This window comes from Carettochelys insculpta, chromosome 23 (assembly GCF_033958435.1).
Source record: "Carettochelys insculpta isolate YL-2023 chromosome 23, ASM3395843v1, whole genome shotgun sequence".
In the NCBI taxonomy this organism is placed as follows: domain Eukaryota; kingdom Metazoa; phylum Chordata; order Testudines; family Carettochelyidae; genus Carettochelys; species Carettochelys insculpta.
The window spans coordinates 6,201,048-6,221,028 of record NC_134159.1 but is presented as its reverse complement, the minus strand read 5'-3'; the positions used below and the strand labels follow the sequence as shown (position 1 = coordinate 6,221,028).

Genomic DNA, 19,981 nt, shown 5'->3' with positions numbered 1-19,981 from the left:
CGCTTTGCTGGCGCCCATGGGCCGTGTCCCCGGCTGGCGTAGGTCGGTGTCGCTTTGCTGGCGCCCATGGGCCGTGTCCCCGGCTGGCGTAGGTCGGTGTCGCTTTGCTGGCGCTCACGGGCCGCGTCCCCGGCTGAGGCCGTAGGTCGGTGTCGCTTTCCCGGTGTCCACGGGCTGCGTCCCTGGCTGAGGCCGTAGGGCCAAGCCACTGTGTTCCAAGGCTGCAGTCTGCACTGCCCGCCTGAGCTTGACGTCGGACACCCCTGTCAGGGCAAGCCTCAGCCCCTCTCCCTTCTGTACTTGTGACTGAAGAACAGCACACAGCTAGTGGATTTTGAAGGGATCGATGCTGCCCCTCGCCTGTCTTTGACGCAGCAGGGGCTCATCACGCTGCTGTCAGGTGTGGGGGGAGCGCCGAAGAAGACGTGCCTCTCGGCAGCCGGGTGGAAATGGAAGGCGAGGGGAGGCGTGCGCTGTCCGGGGGAGCTGGCCTTCTGCACATGCCGTCCCATTTCCATTCTGCGCGGGAACGAGGTGAACTCCATCCATATTTAATCGAGAGCTATTCCTGCTGGCAACCGACTAGCAAATGGGCTTCATTCCACGGCGCGGCCCTCTGGATATGGCTAATGACAGTCTCCACAAACAGCACACACGCTCCATCTCACCAGCCATTATCCCTTCCCCGGCTGGGGCAGGGAGGTGGGGGCGGGGAGCGGTTTTCAAGGAAGGCGGAGGGCAACGTGAGGGCACCTATTACCTGTAATTGCAGCATTTCACAGTGTGCGGCAGCCTGGGTTGGAGGCTGGGCTGAACCGCCAGCGCTGTTTGCCGGAGGTGCTCTTTGCTGTCAGACGCATGTGAAATAACGTCCCGTTCCGCGGTCGCCCCACTCCCATCGCATCTGATTCCATAACTTTGCTTTGGGTGCCCGACCAACCGCCAGACCAGGCAGGTTCAGGGTCGCGCAGCTCCCTCTTCCAGCCAGGGCGTCTCCTTCCTGGTACCCCAAAACTGGCTCTGGAGGGAGTTTGCTTCTGCGTTGAAGCGACACTGTATCCCTCCACGTAGGCAAGCTTTTCCGCTCCCTGCTCCAGCCAGGCAGGGCTGGCAGCACCATTGCCAGGCCCACACACATCTGTCCCACGCCTCAATCCAGCTCCACAGCTCCCCCTTCGCCATAGCTCTGCCTGGGCACCTCTGCATGCGTCTGGATGCCCAGAGGATCTGTGACGTCTCCCCATGCCCCTCTGTGGCTCTTCTTCACAGCAGAAATAGCCAGACAGCCCTCCTGTATGGAGAAGGGAGAGCTGGAGCTACTCAGCCTTGTGAAGGCCATCGATAAGAGAGGGTACCAGGAGCAGACTGTGACCTGAGCTTGATAGGGGGTCAGGGCATGGCTTGGGCAGGGTGAGGTGGCCCTAGCCCTGAGGGAGGGAGGGAAATGATTCTTCGCTGTGGTGTTCTGGACAGCCCTGCCCTGTGGGTGGAGCACAGTGAGCTGGTTACTGAGTGTTACGTTTGGGCTGGGCCACCCAGAAGGCAGTTGGGTACCCTGGCGAAAGGCTGCCGTCCAGAACCCCACAGGGAGAGGAGCTAGTAACACGTAAGCGATGGGGTCCCTGCCCAGAAGGGCTCGTTGGAGACGAAGACCAGAAGTGAGAAAAGACGGACGAACCAGAAGGGGAGAGATAAGAGCAGCCGTGAGTGATCTGTGCTAACAATGGGCACAGCACGAGGGTCCCAAACACGGGACAGATCGAGTGGGTGGCACGAGCTTGTGGCATTCCAGGGAAGTCACTGAACTTGTGCCAGATTATACCAGCTGAGGGTGTGTGTCACAGAGTGATTCGCACATGCACCTGCTGAGAGTAGCTGTTGTAGGTGTTGCAGCAGAGCTGTCTAAGGGAGAGAACTGTGGTCTTAGACTAATCCAAGGGCACGCTCCCTGTTTGCAAGCCAGCCGTGAGGGAACCGTGCTGCTTGTTCGAGACAAACCAGACAAAGCTGGTGGGTGGGGCCGGCATAGTTAGCAAGGAGCAAAGTCAGGGATGACCCTGCGTGAGCAGGGCCTGTCCACGAAGGGCTGTCGTGTCGGGGAGGAGAAAAGACTTTTCAGCCAACACTGAGTTTATCACTGTTGCAATGCAGTGATAGGGCTGAAGCTGACCTGCCTTTGACAGTCCTGCTGAACCATCTTCCTGCAGCTGGAATGAATGCTGTTGGGTCTATGGCCTTTGAGCCCAGAGCGAGCAGTGCCTGTCACTGGGTGCAAAGAAAAGATCTTGTTGCTTCGTCCAAGGAGGGAGTGCTGAATAGTTTTCTTCTCCCACCCTTAAATTTCACAGTTAGTGCCCAAACTCAGTTTGCATGTATTAGCTGTTGTAAATCCATCATAACAATAGTGCTGGGGATGAATAATGCATTGCAGGGCTATATTAGTTTTCTCTCTCCTATCTTATTTATGACATGAGCCGGCTGGGACTTTTTGCACAAGGAAAAAGAGAGGTCTGGGTCCGGGGCATGCTGGGTAATGCTGTGCAAATCAGCATGTGGGCTGGGAAATTAACCAAGTTTTTGGAAGGCTGCGAAGCTGCCAGAAGGGCAGAGTTCCAATGTTCAGGCTTCTGGAGTGCAGGATATCTGGGGTGCTGCTTTCCTCCACTAAGTCCTCCCTACTCTCTGTTTGTTGTTGATGAAAATAACAAACAAAGGGGAAAGTTGGGAACAGAAATTGGCCATATGGACTGTTAGGCGTTTTGCGGCTAACTGGTTGCGTCTTAAAATGAAATTATAGACAAGATAGCATCATCAAAAGGATATGTTTGTCATGGGACCCTGCAGGGATCAGTTCTTGGCTCTGTGCTATTACACTTTTTTTTAATCGATAACTTGGAAGAAGGGCAGGTCACCGGATTGCTGGATGAACTGGGTGCAAGTTAGCAATATGTTACTGTGGCTAAATCTCAACCTATGCGTCAGGGAACAAAAGCTGTTGTCTGTGCAGATGGGAGGATGGAGTCTGTCCTGGGACGCAGCGACTCTGAAAAGGTTTGGGGTTGCAGACTGGTCCTTCTCCATCTAGAGGAGCAAGCACCAGCCTGGTTGGCAGGTTAAGTGCTGAGCCTCCTCTGCCAAGGATTTGCTGGGTGGCCTTAGCCAAGTTACATATGACCTGACTTTGAGGTGCTGAGCATCTGCATCTCCCACTGGGTACACGGCCCTTCTGGAAGTCAGGATACTTAGAATCATAGTATCCTAGGGCTGGAAGGGACCTCAGGAGGTCACCGAGTCCAGCTCCCTGCCCAAAGCAGGACCAACCCCAACTCAATCATCCCAGCCAGGACTTTGTCTTTCCTCTTCATTAATTTCCCAGTCTCTGAATGTGGATGACACCTGCCCACCTTCCTCCCAGAGTGGCGTTGCATTAATGAATGCTCCTACTGCAGCTTAGGGATGTAAAGCTTTGTGTTAACTCTGCATATTCCCAGCTTTTTCCTTCATGTATCAGTCAGACAGTCACTCAGCCACATTATTACTTCCCTTGTGACTAACATGAGCCACCAGAAGTATAATAGTGGCTCTGCAAACACCCCCTCTGGTTACGGTATAAATAGAATTTGACAGAGCGCTGTGTAATAAGCTCTTGTAGTTTCGTGAATGGGACAAAGTGCTGGATGATAAACCACAGGCCAAGTGAATCCCACTCTGGTTGACAGCAAAGTGGAGGTAACCTAATGAGTCTCTTTCCAGCTCGCAGTTTATGCTTCAGCAATGATCTTTCCCAAACCACACCTGGTTTTGCTCTGTTGCTTTGGTTAGGCAGCGCTCCCTGAGGAACGCAAACACCTCTCCTTTGTGTTGTAGCCAGGGTGGCTCCAGCTGAGATCTGGCTGCCGTTGTGCTAGGCGCTGTACAAATGTATTAATAAGAGAGAGGCCAGGTGGCTGGATGAAACCTTAAGACCTGGGTGCCGCTTGAAGAGAGGAGGTCTGCTCTCCAATCTACAGGTGGGAAAATGAGGCTTTTCAGAACTAAGGGGAACATTTTCAAAAGCCCCAATGGACTTTCCATTTTCAAAAGTGACTTAGGCACTTAGGTTTCTAAATCACTGAAGGTGAAATTTTCAGGAGTGCCTACGTGCCATACACAAGGTCAGTCAGTGGGATATGGCTTTCCCACCCTGCAAATATTGTTGAGTCTGATTTCAACCTTTTTCCTCTGTGTAGACACAGCGTCACTAGTTTACATTTCCAAATTAAAGCAATTAACTGGAAAATCACACGTTTTCACTTGGAAAACGTCAAAATGTCCCCTTTTGGAGAGGGGGGATTCTCAGCTTCCTTTTTGGGTCACAAGATTTCCTGAACCCAACCCTGTTTCTCAAACAGCTTTGCTTTCAGTGAATCAGTCGTTGCTGGGAAAGAAAATCCATCAAAAACTTCCCAGATCTTTCCAAACGGGACAGAGCTGAGAACTGGAATCCGGTTCTGAGACCCATTCCTGTAACTTAACCCCATGTCATTCTCCAAGTAGCACATTTAATCCAGCCTCCCATTAAACTCAACAGGAAAAAACTACTGTTGCTTTCATGGCGGTTGGATCAGGCCCCACATCCCCAAGATGGCTTCTTCGTATCAACAGCCGGTTGGAAGTTTCTTAGCACGACTGATGCCTCATCAATACTAATGACTTTTCCTGCCTTGCTTCCTGCTGTGTAGATTTATAGGGCCACTATTTTATATAGACATTTCTAGGTGCATAAATACTGTGCTGCTGTAGGTAAGCTTGTGGCAGCATTTCCAATATAATATTCAGGATTTTATAACTCCCACTGTAAAGTTTTTTGCTCTGAGCTGGGACGAGGTGCATAGAATCTTGGCCTGGGTTTTATTGCTAAACTGGGGGAAGGGGATAATAAATCAGCCATTTGCCTGCTTTTAACCACACTACTAAGACATACTGGTGGAGGTAGGCAGGCGCGCAGGAAAGGTGGTCCTGCAATTTGGAAGGCCTGGTGATCCATCCCTGCTCTGCCACAGGTTTCCTGTGAGCAGACTTTGTGCAAGTCACCTAGCCACTCTATGCCTTAGTTTCCCTTATCTGCAAAATGGGGTCAATTACACCAGCTTTCTCACAGGGACGTTGTGACCCGAAATCCATTAACAATTGCGTGGTGCCTGGATAGTGATAACAAGCAGAGCTGTTAGTTTGGGTTCATCTACACTGGTGTGGAATTGGAGCAACTCCTCTGACATCCAGGGAAGCAAGTTGTGTTTGAGTAAATCAGGAAGGAGATGAGAATCTGACCATTTGTCAGAGATTTCATTTTGGCCGGAACCGCAATACTGCATCCAGACATCTCTGAACTGAGATCTGTACGCTGGGTTCTGCAGCTGAGCTCACGCCCTGAGTGAAAGGTCGTAGGCATGTTCCAACATACCATCCTAGCACCTGTGTAGCACTTGTAGTACTTGAAAGGCTGCGATCCGCACTTACTGGGCTTCCAAGTCCCCAAGGAGTCTTTGGCAATCGCTCAAACCTGCAGACATAACGTGGTGTTTGCTGGCTGCCCATAAGGATGGGGCATTAAAAGGATTACTTCACAGCAGTACCAAACTCCAGCCTAGCTTGTGGCTCTTTCCTTTTCGCGCTCCAGATGGGAACAAAGAGCCGCCTCTTATTTTTAACTCTCCAGCAAACAGTGCTTAGTCTCTCCGGCAGGATGTCTTTTGAGTGCCTCGGATTTGATGCCGCGTCTGTTTGGTGCATTGCTTTGCCCACTCATTGTCCCCGGTGCCTAATAGCCACCCTGGAAGTGATTAAACTACTGGGCTCTCTGCATAACCAGAGCGAACTGATCCAGTTAGATCCTTTGAGGGGATCAGTGGCAGAAACAAGAGTGCATGGTGAGATCCAGACATAGGCTAGTTACCCAGTCCTGACTTGTCTGTTAAAAATTCCTAGTGTGTAGTGCCCCAGTCCAGGAAGGGGATCTCCTTCCCACATATACGCATGCAGTGAATTGCACCCTAGGGTGTGTACAGAGCCTGGGGGAATCATGGGCGGGAAGAGAGAGGCTATTGTACTGCTGTATGTGGTGTGACCACAGCTGGTAACTTACGCCAAGGTTCACAGTTCAGGAAGAAGGTTCATCAGTGGAACCAGCAGCCTCTGCAGGCCTCTGGGCCATGCTGGGGGTGGTGAGGCTGAGGGCAGAAGGGGCAGGGCCGAGGGCAGCTTGTCCTTGGCACTGCCTAGAGTGTGACCCCTACCCGCTGGTCCCCACCCCACAGCCATCATTGCTGCAGGATGCCTCTTGCCCAGCACTGCGGCCTGGCACTCCAGCAGCAATTTAAAGAGCCCAGGATGCTGGCTTTCCTAGTGGTAACAGATGACAGAACGAGGAGCAATGGTCTCCAGTTACAGAGCAGGAGATGTAGGTTGGATATTAGAAAAAACTATTTCCCCAGGTGGGTGGTGAAGCACTGGAATGCGTATCCTAGAGAGGCGGTGGAATCTTCATCCCTAGGGGTTTGTAAGTCCCAGCTTGACAAAGCCCTGGCTGGGACGATTTAGTTGGGATTGGTCCTACTTTGAACAGGGGGTTGGACTTGATGACCTCCTGAGGTCCCTTCCAGCCCTAGGAGTCTATGATTCTGTGTGGTGGGTGCATTTAAAAAAAGAGAGCAACTCATTCCAAGCAGGACAAGTGGGTTAACCTGTGAACGTCCTGGCAGGTTGGCAGCTGCATGTATTGAGACCATTGGGATGCTGGGCTTGAGAGCCCTTGGATTTGTCCTCTCTCTAGCTCTGGGTCCACTGGAGCCTGTTAAATGGTCTTCCTGAGCTTGTCCCCATTTGCCTGTCCCAGTCTCCACAGCTCTGTCTAGTGCCTGATTCCCTAGGACGGTGGGAGCTGCTTAGCACCTGCTTGGGATGCTGCTCGGCCCTGTTGTTTCTAGTTCACTGAAATGTCTGTCTTCTCGGAAGTGAATCCCAATCCCCTTCTCTTCTCCTGCATGCAGCCTGCCAGCCCTGTCATCTGGTAGGCAGCCCCCTAGCAGAGCCAGGACATTGGGCGTTCCCTTCTCCTGTAGCCGAGAATGAGGGGGAGGGAGGGACCCTTGCAGGGGGAGAGGGTGAGGGTGAGTAGCTCCAATGGTGATGATTAGGATGTTATGTTCCTGTCTAATCTAAACAGTGAATTCCTGCAGCTGGGGGCAGAGTTGGTGCGAGTTTTTTCAAGCACTGTTAGGTTCAGCAGATTGGCTGATGCCTTTTAAAAGAGGCCAGAGGGTCCCAGGCAGACCTGGTTCTCCGGCATTGTAACCCAATCCATTTCCCACACTGAATCTTTATTCTCATTGAATTCTGACAGCCAGGGCCCAGCCTGCGGTTATTACTGTTGCTGTTGCATCTCAGGCTGGGCTGGGTCGAAGCTATTTCCAGACAGCTCTTTGCTCATAGTTTCCCTCCAGGAAGCAGGGGTCGTGCTAGGAAAGAAGCTCCCTTCACTAGTTGGAGTGCCCCAGGGTGGGATGGACTAACCACCCTCTTCCTGCTGGTGTTTGTCTTTCCCCCTCCCATAGTGGTGACTGGCTAGATTGCCTTTCCTCTCCTGCACTGGCAACACTGCATGGCCATTTTCAATGCTGTGTGCGCCACAGACCAGCTGTCCATGGGGAAGGTGATTGGAGCCAGAATTGGCTGTAAAAAGGTCGTCTAGGCAGCCCCCTGGCACATTTCTGCAGCTGCAGAGCTGGCCACCAGTGGAACCCAAGCTAACAGGCTCTTCCCTGTGCTTGCAGGAAGTCCGTGCAATGGCAGGGAAGCAGGAGGGGGGTGTCTGCACAGGGCATAGCTACTTCGGTGCAAACCCCTAGCCCTGGTGCAGTCACGCTGCACTGGTACGAAAATGCTCTTCCCAGTCTTGAATCTGGGCTCCATCTCCCTTTCTCAGCCCCCTGGGTGACTCTCCTTCCAGGGGCTTCCTTTGTGCATGTAGGGGAGAGAGCTCAGCCTCCGGGGTGGATTAACAGTGGGGAAAATGCATGTCATTCGGGCTGGGCAGAGGAGATGGAGAAGGGCACAAAGCATGGTCTGAGTCCTCTTCTGTGGTGTGGCTCCTGGGGTCGGAGGAGGCATCCCTTATTCAATTCTCCTGGGCAGGCATCTGGGGGCCTCAGAGCAGGGCTGAGCACCCGCCTTTACTGCCCGCTGATGCAGGGATGGACGGCTCTAGTCTGTTGGTTTGGGGGGCAGTGGACTCAGCAGGAGGCTGGTGGCTGGGGGTCCATGTGAGTAGTGGAGCCTCTCTCAGGTGGTGTGAATTCAGGGCAGGAGGTGGAAGAGCTCTGAGCCGCTCCTGCTGGTCCATGGGACGGCTCGTGCATTTCCCTGATTAGCTGGGCAGGCAGCTCCTCCACCTCTGCAGCGCCTGCAAGAAGTTCAGGGAGTGCTGAACGGGAGAGTGTGGTTTGCTCCGTCTGTGTGGGTCAGGGCCCTTTGCAAAGCTGAGACCAGGTTTGCTTCTCTGTTCCGCTTTCTGAAGTGCAGGGTGCTTGGGTCCAGGAGCTGGGTGTAGGGTCTGTATCGAGGACTTGCAGTGGACAAGGCTGGGCTGCCTCGTTGTGGTTTTGTGGGTGGCTGGCAGCTGCTTGCACTCACAGGGCTGTTTTGCTGTGATCGCTTCATATGAAGATGGGAGCAGCAGCTGTGAATTCCTGCACCTGAAGGCTGGTGCAGGGCACGGTGCTGCTGTCTACATGGGGTGGGGGATGGAGCTGTCTGCGTGCACTGTGATTGGTGGAGGTGGTTACGGTTAAAATCAAAGTGCTGGATAATTAAAAACCAGTTCAGATCTCTCCCCTGCTCTGATGTGCTCCTGCTGCATGCCAAGGTTTCTCCCGTAGACCTGCTTTCCCCTGGTAACACGGAGATCTCTGCTCTCATGCCTGTAGCATTTAGATCTCCTTCTCCCTGCCCTGTAAGGGATGAGGTCGGATGAATCCGATCTACAATTCGGAGGTCTCCTCCTTTTATTGTGCGCCTCTTGCTTTGCAGGCATATGGGCCACTTCCCACCTCCAGCTAATAATCCCAGGCTCTTCTCTAGCACCTCTCAAAGCACTTTGCAAAGGAGCATGGGATCCATTGACCCCATTTCATAGATGAGAAACTGAGACATAGGGAGTGAAGTGGCTTGTCCCAGGTCACCCAGCAGGTCAGTGGCAGAGCTGGGAATAGAATCCCGATAGCCTGAGCCTGGTATCCAGACTCCGTTCACGTTTCCCTGTGACTTGGTAGCCAGTTACCAGCTTGGTCATCTTGACTGGCCAGGCTACCACAGCACCCAGTTCTAGTGGGGCACTCAGTGTGGGTTTTGTGTGTCTGGGGCCACACTGCCTAACCATGGTTGCTGGAAGGCACTTGAGTGCGGGTAATGGGACGGCTATTCCATAATGCCTCAGCAGAGGCTGGATTGCTCAGACGAGCACCAGTAGATGCTAGAGCAATGCATTCTAGGACGACCTACCGTGCAGAGCTGGTCGGACTGGCCAGGGCAGTTATATAGATATGAGTGGGCATGGAGCGAGTGCTGCCCACCCAGCAGACCCCTGTTCGCTGGCTCCAGGAGTTCCCACCATGCTGCACGCAGGCGCCAGCCGGGCCATGCTGCGCCAGAAGCTGTAGCCTGTGCGAAACTCTTGTGGTGTGACCCAGGAGCCAAGAGCTGGGACAGCCCAGCTGCCTTGGCTGTTCCACGCCCCTGCTGCCCTCGGGGACCGCTGCGGCAAACCCCGTGTCTGGCTTTGGTGCCGGAGCGCCCGCCGGGAAGCCTGTGTTACAGGCCCTTCGCCACCTGCCCAATGACAATGTGCTCCATGGCGATGCCCTGTCTCAGTTCTTCTCCTTCATCCCCCCCCCCGCCCCACAGCAAACCTTTGAGGCCCACCCGGAGGAGGAAGCCAGCGTGACGCACATGATCAAGGCAGGCAGCGGCGTCTGGATGGCCTTCTCCTCGGGGTCCTCCATTCGCCTCTTCCACACCGAGACCCTGGAGCACCTGCAGGAGATCAACATAGCAACGCGGACCACCTTCGTCCTGCCAGGTAGGGCGAGGCGGGGAGGGCTGGCTGCTTGTTAGGACGCAGCCCCAGGGCCGGTGGTGTGTGCTGAAGGCAGCTCCTGTACAAGCTTGGGGTGATAGAGGGGCCGGGAGGAGCAGGGGAGCATTTCAGTGAAAAGAGCTTGACGCTCAGGGAGGCTGTACGTCATCTTGGCAAAGTGCTGTGACAGCAACGGTAGCTGGCAGGGCTCCGGCAGCCAGGAGCCAGCTGGTGGGGGCTTTGGGGCCAGGCTGACCATCTCCAGTCCCTGCAGCCCAGAGCACAGGCTGCGCTGTGTCTGGGCTGAGGGAGGTTACTCTAGGGGTCCAGCAGCAGAGCCTTGGCGGGGTCAACTGGACATGACTGTGGGGAGATACCGTGGGAGCAGGTGTTTGCTGGAGCTCTGCAATGCCGAGGTTTGGCCAAAGGCCCCATCCCTCCTCCCCCAGCAAACCAGGGGAGACAATCAGCCTAGAGAGGCTAGTGCCAGGAACACGTTCTCCCCACGTGGCCAGGGTAGCAGAGCTTCTGCAGCATCCTGCCTCCCCCAGGCTGGCCCTTCTCTGAGGAGAGCCCTTCCTGCGCTGTTCTGCGTGGGCGGCCTGGGTTGTTCTCTCCGCTTCAGTCTCTCCTTTCCCGCCCTTGCTATTGTCATAACTCGGGACCCAGCGGGAGCTTCGTGGGCTGGTGCTGTGCCTGATCCCTGGACCTCATGTAGGGGTTTATGACACACAGTTGAGCCGCTCTGATGCTAACTGCACTTTAGACCATTTCTGCCTCTTCGCCACTGTTCCTTGGTTCACATGTTCGGGGCCCATTCCAGACTCTCCTCTGCCCTGCCAGGGTGGATGAACTGGCCAGGCAGTGCCTCCTGCAGACAAGCAAGTAGCTGTTTGACTGAATGCTGCTTGTGCACATGGCCAGGAGTGGACTGTGTGTCAAACCCCTCCAGTGGGGCTGGCTGTGGGGCGCAAGGCCAGGGTGTCTAACCAGTGTGGCTGAAGAAGAGTTTGCCTTCTCACCCACTGGTGCTGTAACCATGCCAGGAAACGAGGCAGAATTTGTGTGAGGGCAGCCTATCAGCAGTTTGTTGAGGCAGGGGGTGAAGTGCTGCAGAGAAACGACCCTGCCCAGCCTTTGCGAGCTGTTCCGTTCATGCAGGACGCACGCAGCAGATGGGCCAAACCCCTCTTTCTGGGAAGAATAGGGGAACACTCGCCCCTCAAGCCCCCTTGCAGCCTCTGTGTCCTGGGCCCGACCTCACGCCCCGAACCAGTGGAGGGAACGGTGTCTGATTAGCATTAAAAGAGGAGCGTAGGCCAGACGTGCTGCAGACCTCTCACTAATTGCTGGGCTAAAGGAGCCAGATGGGCTGTGACTGATGCTGAGGGAAGCTGCTTTGTCTGACGCCTGCATATGCTACTGGTCTGAGGAAACATCTTCCCTGCAGCATGTTTGGCTGGGATTTTCAGCTGGCGATTTGAGAAGCAGTTCCTGCTTTACCAGCTGTGGGACAGATGAGGTCACTTTCCAGGCTGACATCCACTCATGTTTGTAGCCGGCTTTGTTGCAGGGCAGCGGGAGTGGGGAATGGAATGGGGAGGGGGAAAGTGGGGTGTAAGTGGGGCAGTAGGAGATGGTGGGGAGAGAAGTCGCCCACTTCCGAGCCTGGATCCTGGTAGCCCCAGCTCACCCTTGCAGCACTGGAAAGCCAGTCCTGGGGGATGGGATGAAGAAGACTACATTAAAACTGCAGGCCTGGCCCTTTAAATTTCCACTTGCCCTTGTCTGGTCTCACCTTTCATACAGCAGCTCAGGGACCTGCTGTGCAGGGAGGGACCTTAAAGGGCCAGGACAGTACCCAAGGGAGTGAGTAGCCGAAAAGAGGCCTGGTCCCCAGGTTAAAATAACCCAAGTGATCCTTCATGCTGCACTGAGAGGCATGATACAGCTGCCCACACCTCCCTTGGGAGCGACCTGTCTGGGCACTGACCCTAGAGCCATGGGCCGCGGCGCACCAGAGGGGGACTCAGACTGTATTCCCAAGGCCTCCAGCTGTAGAAGGCAAAAGGATCCCAAAAGGTTAGGGATCCGGGAGGCTGCGACTCCGGCTTGGAGCAGGTCACTCCACAGCCCTGCTTTGGAGCCTCCTGCTGTGAAATGAGAAGAGCTGTTTGCCGCCTGCGAGCTGGCGTGAGCCTGCGGATGTGCAGGAGGCAGTTGGAGAGCAGCAGTGCAATGCGCAGCTGCCCCTGGCCCCACCCATGTGCCGCGCACGAGCTCGGCCTCCCTCGCAGCATTCGACATGCTGTGGCTGCACAGCAGTGCGGCTTCAGTCCAGTTCAAGAGACGCAGGTCCCCTCTCCCAGCTCTGCCGTGTGTTTACAGCGTGACGAGCATTTAGGAAACTTGTCGGTGCCTCAGTTTCCCCATCTTAAAAATAGCACTGGTGACCCTTCTCCCCCCTTGTCAAGTGCTTGGCCTGCGGGAGAGAGGTGCATTCTGGGAGGGGGGTGGTCTCAGGCTAAGCATTGCTTCCTTGTTGTGGCTTCGTTCAACGCTCTGTTCCTGTCGGTGTCAGTGTGGCTTAGTTGCTTCACGTGGTCACATTTAAAACTGATGAAGACGTGTGCCCTGCAGAAGGGTGTTCGGTGCAGAGCGCAGTGGGTCCTGCTGGGAGCATCCTCGCTTCCCAGCAGTCTCGCGGAGAGGGCAAGTTGTACATGGACCACCTCCCCTGAGCTCCTTCCTTGTCCTTAGAGAGGGGTCCCTGCCTGTGTCAGGCATGGGGCTCATAGGCAGAGCAGGAGGGGAGGGGCGGGCAGGGGAGTTTGTCTGGATTCTGCTGTCTGGTCACACACAGAACTTGGGTCTCTTCTGTCATCAAGCTGGCATCTTTCAGGGGCTTGTAATTCTCAGGCCCTGTATAAAAAGATACAACTGAAGTCCTAGTGCGTGGCTGCCTGGGGAAACCTGCACCGGTGTAATATCACTGATAGCGTTGCACTGATAGACACCGCTAATGTTGGATTTGCACGAGCGCCCATTATATTTGTGCGTGTAGTGTTTTTGAATGATGGTAATGGGTGCACGCTAGAGATTTGCACACTGCTTTAGTTAACGCACTGCAAGTTTCCATAATCTAGACAAGCCACAACACCTTCAAGTCCTTTTCTGACACCCCCCCTCCTTTTTCCCTTCCGAGAAAGCTCTACCCAGAGCTCCACTCTTCTGCATTCTCATCCACTTGCTATTTGTATTGTCTGCATAGAGCAGTTCCCATCAGTTCCTCTCCCCTGGTCTCCCACCCCTCTCCAAATAATGATTGTACCTTTGTGCTGTCCATTTGTTTTCAAGGCAACTGTCTGTGATATTGCAAAGAGTAACCATGTCTAGTGGGCCAATGAGAAGCCAGGAGCTGGTGAACTCTGGAAACAAAGAGCCTGTTGTCATGCAAATGCTCGTCAGTGCTAATGGGGTTTTTTTTAGCAGGCTGCGGGGATGAGAAGTGCAGTCTGGGGGATTGACGACAGAAGTTCTTGTGAGCTATCAGCCCGATAGCCAAGTTGTGTATTTAGCCGCAGAATATGGATAGGACGTCCTCCTCCCCTGCTCCACCGGCAAGGCTGCCTTGTAGCCGCCCTGACTTGAAAGGATGAAAGCGCTGTGCACCATTCATCCCTTCACCTCTGCCTCAACTAACAAGGAGGGGCAGTTTCTGGTTCAACGCAGCTCTCGTGGATTGAGCCTCAGGTGCTCAGACACAGTGGCTACAGATGATATAGAGTGGCTTTTCCCAAACTAATTTAACTGTAGAACACTTTGGGGCTTGGAATATGTTGACAGAACACATCCATGCTGGTTGGGTGGAGAGGCTGGAGGGTGTCCTGCTACCAAAAAAATTTTCACACATAATGCTTAAAAGTTGATTTAAAAGAGTCAGTTTTTTAGATGTCTTTTATTTTACAAAGCACAAAACAACAAGAGACAATTGTCTGAATGAAAAACTAATGTTCTGAAAGGTGCTCAATGAGCAACCCTTTAATTAAGTATAAAAATAAAAGTAGAACTGTCCTTCCTTAAAGCTTAAACATTTTTATGAATGAGAAATGCAAAGTAAATTAGGTCTGGAAAATATATTTAAATTTTGTGTTTTTTATAAATTTGTTAGAGAAAACTCCTGGAAAATTAAAAAAAAAATCACATTTGACAGGTTTTCTTATGGGAAGAGTGTTTTTGCATCTTTTCATCACAAATCCACTTAATATTAGGAACGATGCTGGAGAGTTGGGTCATTTAATCAAGTACAGCATGACGTGATTTCTCTGAACATGACTCATGTCGAAACAATCCAAATTGACTTTATTTTGGCATGAGTCACATAGTAACTATAGTATTAGGAATGCATTATAAATATTAATATACTGACAATCTAAATACTATTCACATTCCTTAGTAGTTTTGATGCACACATAATTTCATATTTAATATTTTAGAAGGGAAAAATATCACTAGCCTAAATATTTTTTCATGGAACACCTATTCACATCATGGAGAACACCAGTGTTCCATGGAACGTGGTTTGAGAAACGCTGGTGTCAAGAATCCAAGCTGGCTTTAAGCATGTGTCCGGTGCAGAGAGAGTAAAGCTAAGCTGCCGTTTTGCTGGATTTCCCCTCGCCAGTGAAAGGAGCAACTCTGGCCATGTCTGTACTATAATCACGGGCTGTGGTTGCCACTCAGGAAGGGGCACATGCTAGCTCTAATCAAGGGTACGAGCTGGGATACCGGAGCGATGAGGCAGTAGCAGTGCACACTTCATCCAGGGCTAGTCACGCACATGATTGTGCAGGGTTCCCGCGGGGCTTGTCCAGCCTGCATGGAAGCCCTAGTTGTCCCAGCTCTGCAGCGTGAGCTAGTTGGATTAAAGCTAGCTCAGGGGATGGCTTCTGGCACTGCAGCCCCACTCTGTGATCAAGTACAGACAGAACCTCTGTCTGACAGCAGGTTAGTGTTGCAATGATGCAGCTATGCCTCTGGCTGAAATCAGGGGAGTCCCACTGGTGAGGACCAGGCCTGACGCTTGCCCTTCAAAATGGGCTCAAGTCCCAGATTTCAAGTGCTGACCCAACTTCAAAGGAATCAGGGAGTTCTGCTCTGGACCCATCTCTCATTTCCCCTAAGCACCAGCGACCCTTTTAAGAGCAGGGAAATCAAGTGGAAAGAATTGTGAAATTTGTCATTCCCCACTCTCAGCTTTGAAGCGTCATGTCCGCACCCTTGGCTCCAGCAATGAGCAGGAGTAATTGTTTAATTAGTAATAAAGGCAGTCATCATGTAAGTGGGTGGTGGGGTTTTTTTAGTGCATGTTAAAAAATGTATCACTTCCTTTTCTTCCAGGGAGAGTGAGTGTTTTGGCATTAATGCGTTTTTGACCTGAAGCTCCCTCATCCTTCTTAACGAGACAGGTCATTAATAAAGTCTTCCTGGAGAGCCCTGGCTTTCTCCAGCTGTATCTCAGCAGATATATTGCTTCGGTGAGTCCAACGCCGCAGTGTTAAGTCGCTGTGATAAAATATTTATTTGCCATTAGAAATCTTCCTATTTTTCTTTTGATGTCTTGCTCTTCCTTCCTTGGAGGGGGAGGGGTGCCCAGCTGCTAACGAGCCCTGAAGAGTTAAGGATCTTATTAACAGGGCTGGTGAGATGGCAGTGCTGAGAAGTCTCACTGGCGTTTGGGGCTCTGTTGTTTGAGGTGCTACACAGATGCTAGGTCTTGTCTGTGCTAGCAAGCTGAACCTTTTAAACTATACCAGGATAAAAACAAAAAAGCAGTGAAGTAGCACTTTAAAGACTAGCAATATAATTTATTAGGTGAGCTTTCTAAGCAGTCCCACCCCCTGTGGGGATGCAGTTATGCAGCTCCAGCTGATTCCCAAACAGGAAAGCTGTACCCATATATTACCAGTTCCTAGCGCTCTCACAGCGCTGCTTATCTGCTGATTTCAAAACCCCAGTGAGATACGGATGGGAAAACTGAGGCACAGAGGCGGGGCGTGTGACTTGTCCAGGCTAATGGTAGAGCAGGGCATAGACCTGAGTCCAAGTCCAGTGCTTTACCCTTGTATCGCTGTAACTGAGTTCACGCTTGGGTTGTTACTGGTACCTAACTGCTCTTTTGGTAGAACTGTTTCAGTTACAAAGGAAAATCATCTCTGTAAGCAGGATAGCTGCCTCGTGTGCCGCTTGTACCAGCGCCACAGCTGCAGTGGGGACTGTCCTCGCCCCAGAGGGCTCAGTCTAAAGAGACAGGATGAGCAAAGGGCGCAAGGGGGAACAGAAGCTCGGGAAGGAGCTCAGAACTCACCTTTCAAGTCTCCCTCCCTCCATCTGCCCTGCTCCTGATTTGATGTCTGTATTTATTGCAGTCTTCGATGGTTGTGAAGCAGCTCCTGGCTGGGGAAAGTGGCTCATGGGTTCGGCGTGGGGAGAGGATGGGGGGAGCGTTTCACGGCATTTGCGGGGAAAGGGGTGCAGCCACCAGCGTGTGTGTAGCAGGGGAGGCCAGGGGCTGGGCCTGAGCTGGGCTAGGGGAGGATGCAGAGCTGGGCTGGTGGCTGGAGTATAGGGGACGGTGGCTGCTGAGGGGTGGAAACAGCTGCCCTTCTCCTGTGGGCGCTGTCTGTCCTGCCCTTGCACCCTCCCACTCTGAGGCTCATCGGGGCTGCCTGCTGGTCCCTAGCCCCCTCGCTATTGCAGACAGCTGCCGGCGTGGGTCCCTGCTGCTGCTCCTTGGCCCAGTATGCACCAGGGGCTGGGGCCCAGCGAGCATGGAAGGTGTCAGTGGGGTCTGTCTGCACGAGGGACTAGTGATTCTTCACCTCCTGCCTGGGCTAACCCCCACCAGGTCTAGGCCAGCCTCTGGACGCGGCTCCATCCCCACCTACCTTGGACCTGGGAGGGCTTCCCTTTGCTCGGGGACGTCTGGCCAGTGCCTCTGCCAGCCCCCACCCCGTCTGCCTGTGCTCTGTGTAAAGCTGGGGGGAATGGAGCGGCACTTGATTCTCTCTGCTGCCCCCTCTGTTCTCGGCCCTTGGAACACAGGTGTCTGCCCCACCCACTGCTTCCTGGGGCCTGCTGGTCTGAGCAGAGGGCGGCTGGTTCTGCTGTGGTTCTGGGGAGATGGCACCTCTGGGAGTTTTGAGGGAAGGGAGGGGGTCTTGGGGGGGAGATGTGCGGTTCGGAGCCCCCTTTTGCTTGGGGAGGCAGGGGAATGTTGGGAGGGAGGGACTTCCCACCCCCGGCTCCGGGATCCCTGGTGTGTGGCTGTTGTCCCATTTTTATCACCGACCAGAGGGAGTTGTTGAGCCCCTTCAGCGCTGTGACAGGGCAGCTTCCGCTCAGCTGGGCTGGCCTTCTCCATCGCTTGGCCCCACAGAGGTTAAAGGAGCCCTACCCAGCCCGGCTCGCTGTGGTAGTAGGGCAGGGTAGTCATAGGTGAACCGCAGGCTGCGCTGCACCGCCCGCTGGTTTCAACTGGCTCATGAAATCTTCTTACGTTCTTACTGTCAGCACTGTTATTGTCTCTGGAGTCAGGACTGCGAGTAGGACTTGACCAGGCAGTTTGGATCTTGACAAAAAAAGTAGCTGATCCCTCTTGAAGTAGAACTAGCCGCATGGCCGCCCACAGACACTGAGCTGCCAGGGCATCAAGGGGCATGTTCCTTTCTTGTGCACAGAAACCCAGCACCCCTTTCTCCTGCACCCTGGGCTGTGGGGCTGATGCCAGGACTGTCGCCTGCTCTGTAGTGCATTGGCACTGTCTGTGGACACCCGTGTGGAGGTGTATCAAACTGGCTAGAGTTTGTCACTGCTGAGTTGCTGTATGTCATGAGCCCTCTACTGCCATCAGCAAGTGGGGAGTCTCCTTTAGTCCAAGTGGCTAGAGCCACGTGCTGAGGAAGCAGAAGGCTCTGAGATCTCTTCCCTTAACCCCTGAGCATTTCTAGAGCACAGAGTGTGTTTAAAAGTCTGTACTGGCAATTAGCTAATTAGTTCATGCCGTCCTGCTGTGGTAAATGCGGAGCATTACTCTCCCCTTTTCACAGATGGGGAAACTGAGGCAGAAAGCAGCTCTCCTGGGCCATACTGCGAGTAAGTGGTAGAACTGGAACCAGGACTCAGGATGCCTCCTGAGTCTTCGTACTGTCGTTAGTTCTCCAGAGCAGGGTGTGAGATGGGGCATAACTACAGGCCTGGGAGGGGCCCCAGAGGGCACACCAGAAGAACTGGGTGCTGGATGTGGCATAGCCCAGCTCATGTGGCAGCCCCTAAGCGGGAATCGAGGTGCATGTTGCTCCCCAGTTGCAGTGAGCAGGTAGCTTCCGTTGGTAGCGAGGAGGATGGCTTTGAGCAGGCGATGTTGCAGGCAGTGGTGTCCACCCAGATGAGCTGTCTCCGCCCCTCCTTGCCTGCCCCACGCAGGTGCCCAGCTGTGTCTGTGAGGCTGTGACCTGCCTCGAGTTGTCTGCATGTACTGGTTACTTACCGGGATTAATTCATTTCTGCCAGACCTCTTCCACATTCCAGCCACGCAGGGCCCCTGCAGTGGAGCCACTGGGGGTAACAGCTGGCCCAGCAGGGCCTGGTTGGCGGGTGGTGGATGCTACAGTCAGTTGGGATGCGGGGCCCATGGCAACTGCCTTGCTCGCCTTGCGGAAGGCTGGGCCTTTAGGGCTGTCATGAAATTCCTAGCCCCTGCTTCTCTCCAGGGCAAACAAATGCAAGCTATTGGCAGCTGAGGAAGGAAGCAGCGGCTCTGGCCTGGATCTGAGGTGGCGGGCTTAGCCAGGGCTCAGGACACCTCTGTGACTGCTGTTATCCTCTGCCAGTCGCCCAAGGCCCCGGCACTAGCAAGGTCTGCTCTTGACTCCAGGCTAGTTCTGCACAGGGATGCTGGAAGCTAGATCCCTGCGCCAGCAGCCCAGCGACAGAACTTCATCCTGGGAGCAGCATGGCGAGGCTGCAGGAGATATACCAGATCCGGGGGTTGGCGAAGGAGACTGGGTAAAATCCATAATCCCTCTTCCCTGCCCCATAATTGGAAATGGTATTTTCTTGTCGCTGGTGGGAGCTGCCCCCACTGGGGACATGGCGGTGTGTCAGCCGGCATCCTTCCCGCTGCACTAGGAACAGGGGAGCATTGAGATGCAAAGCAAATCATTTGTTGTGGTGTAATAGTAGCTTCTTGGCCATTCCAACCTGTCTGCCGCCTCTCGTGCATGTGTGGACAAGGGAGAATCTAGTGGACATAGTGGACTTGGAGTTTAGGAGGAGCTCTGACTAGGTCCCTCACCAATGGCTCTTGAGCAAATTAAGCAGTCATGGGGCAAGAGAGAAGGTCCCTCACCTCATGGGTCAGTAACTGGCTAAAAGAGGAAACAAAGGACAGGAATAAATGGTCCGTTTGCAGAAGGGAAAGAGGTAGAGTAAACTCAGTTGTAACCGGCATTCTATCACCCAGAATTCTCTGATAACGGGTGTTTTAACAGCTAGACACTAGAGTCAAAAGTCTGAAGTCCAAGAGGGTGTATTGCTTTGTGTGTGCGTTTAGTGCCGTGGTGAAAACAATGGGAACTATCCTTCAACTGCTTGCTACAGATGTCCCCTCCCCAGTGCTGGACTGAATCGTGGAAGCTGGTGGCTTGGTTTGGGCATGTGGTGATCACAGCTCAGTTGTCCCCAGTGGCAGGGTGGGCTCTTTCTGTGTCCCTGCCTGGACTTGAGCCTGGGTCAGTCACTCGCCAGCTGCAGTGCATAGAGGAAGATGAGCATACAGCGCCTGCAGCAGCAGCTTGTGGCAGTGGCTGG

General features: G+C 53.5%; 1 protein-coding gene across 11 annotated transcripts in view; it reads left to right on the top strand.

The window, feature by feature from the left end:
- ARHGEF10L (Rho guanine nucleotide exchange factor 10 like) overlaps positions 1-19,981 on the top strand; it is a 207,770-nt gene that overhangs the window by 148,186 nt on the left and 39,603 nt on the right. For all 11 annotated transcript variants that reach the window (XM_074975935.1, XM_074975932.1, XM_074975929.1 and 8 more), the window contains one exon: positions 9,940-10,114. In XM_074975935.1, coding sequence (XP_074832036.1) covers positions 9,940-10,114 — 175 coding nt within the window. The remainder of the gene's footprint in view (positions 1-9,939; positions 10,115-19,981) is intronic.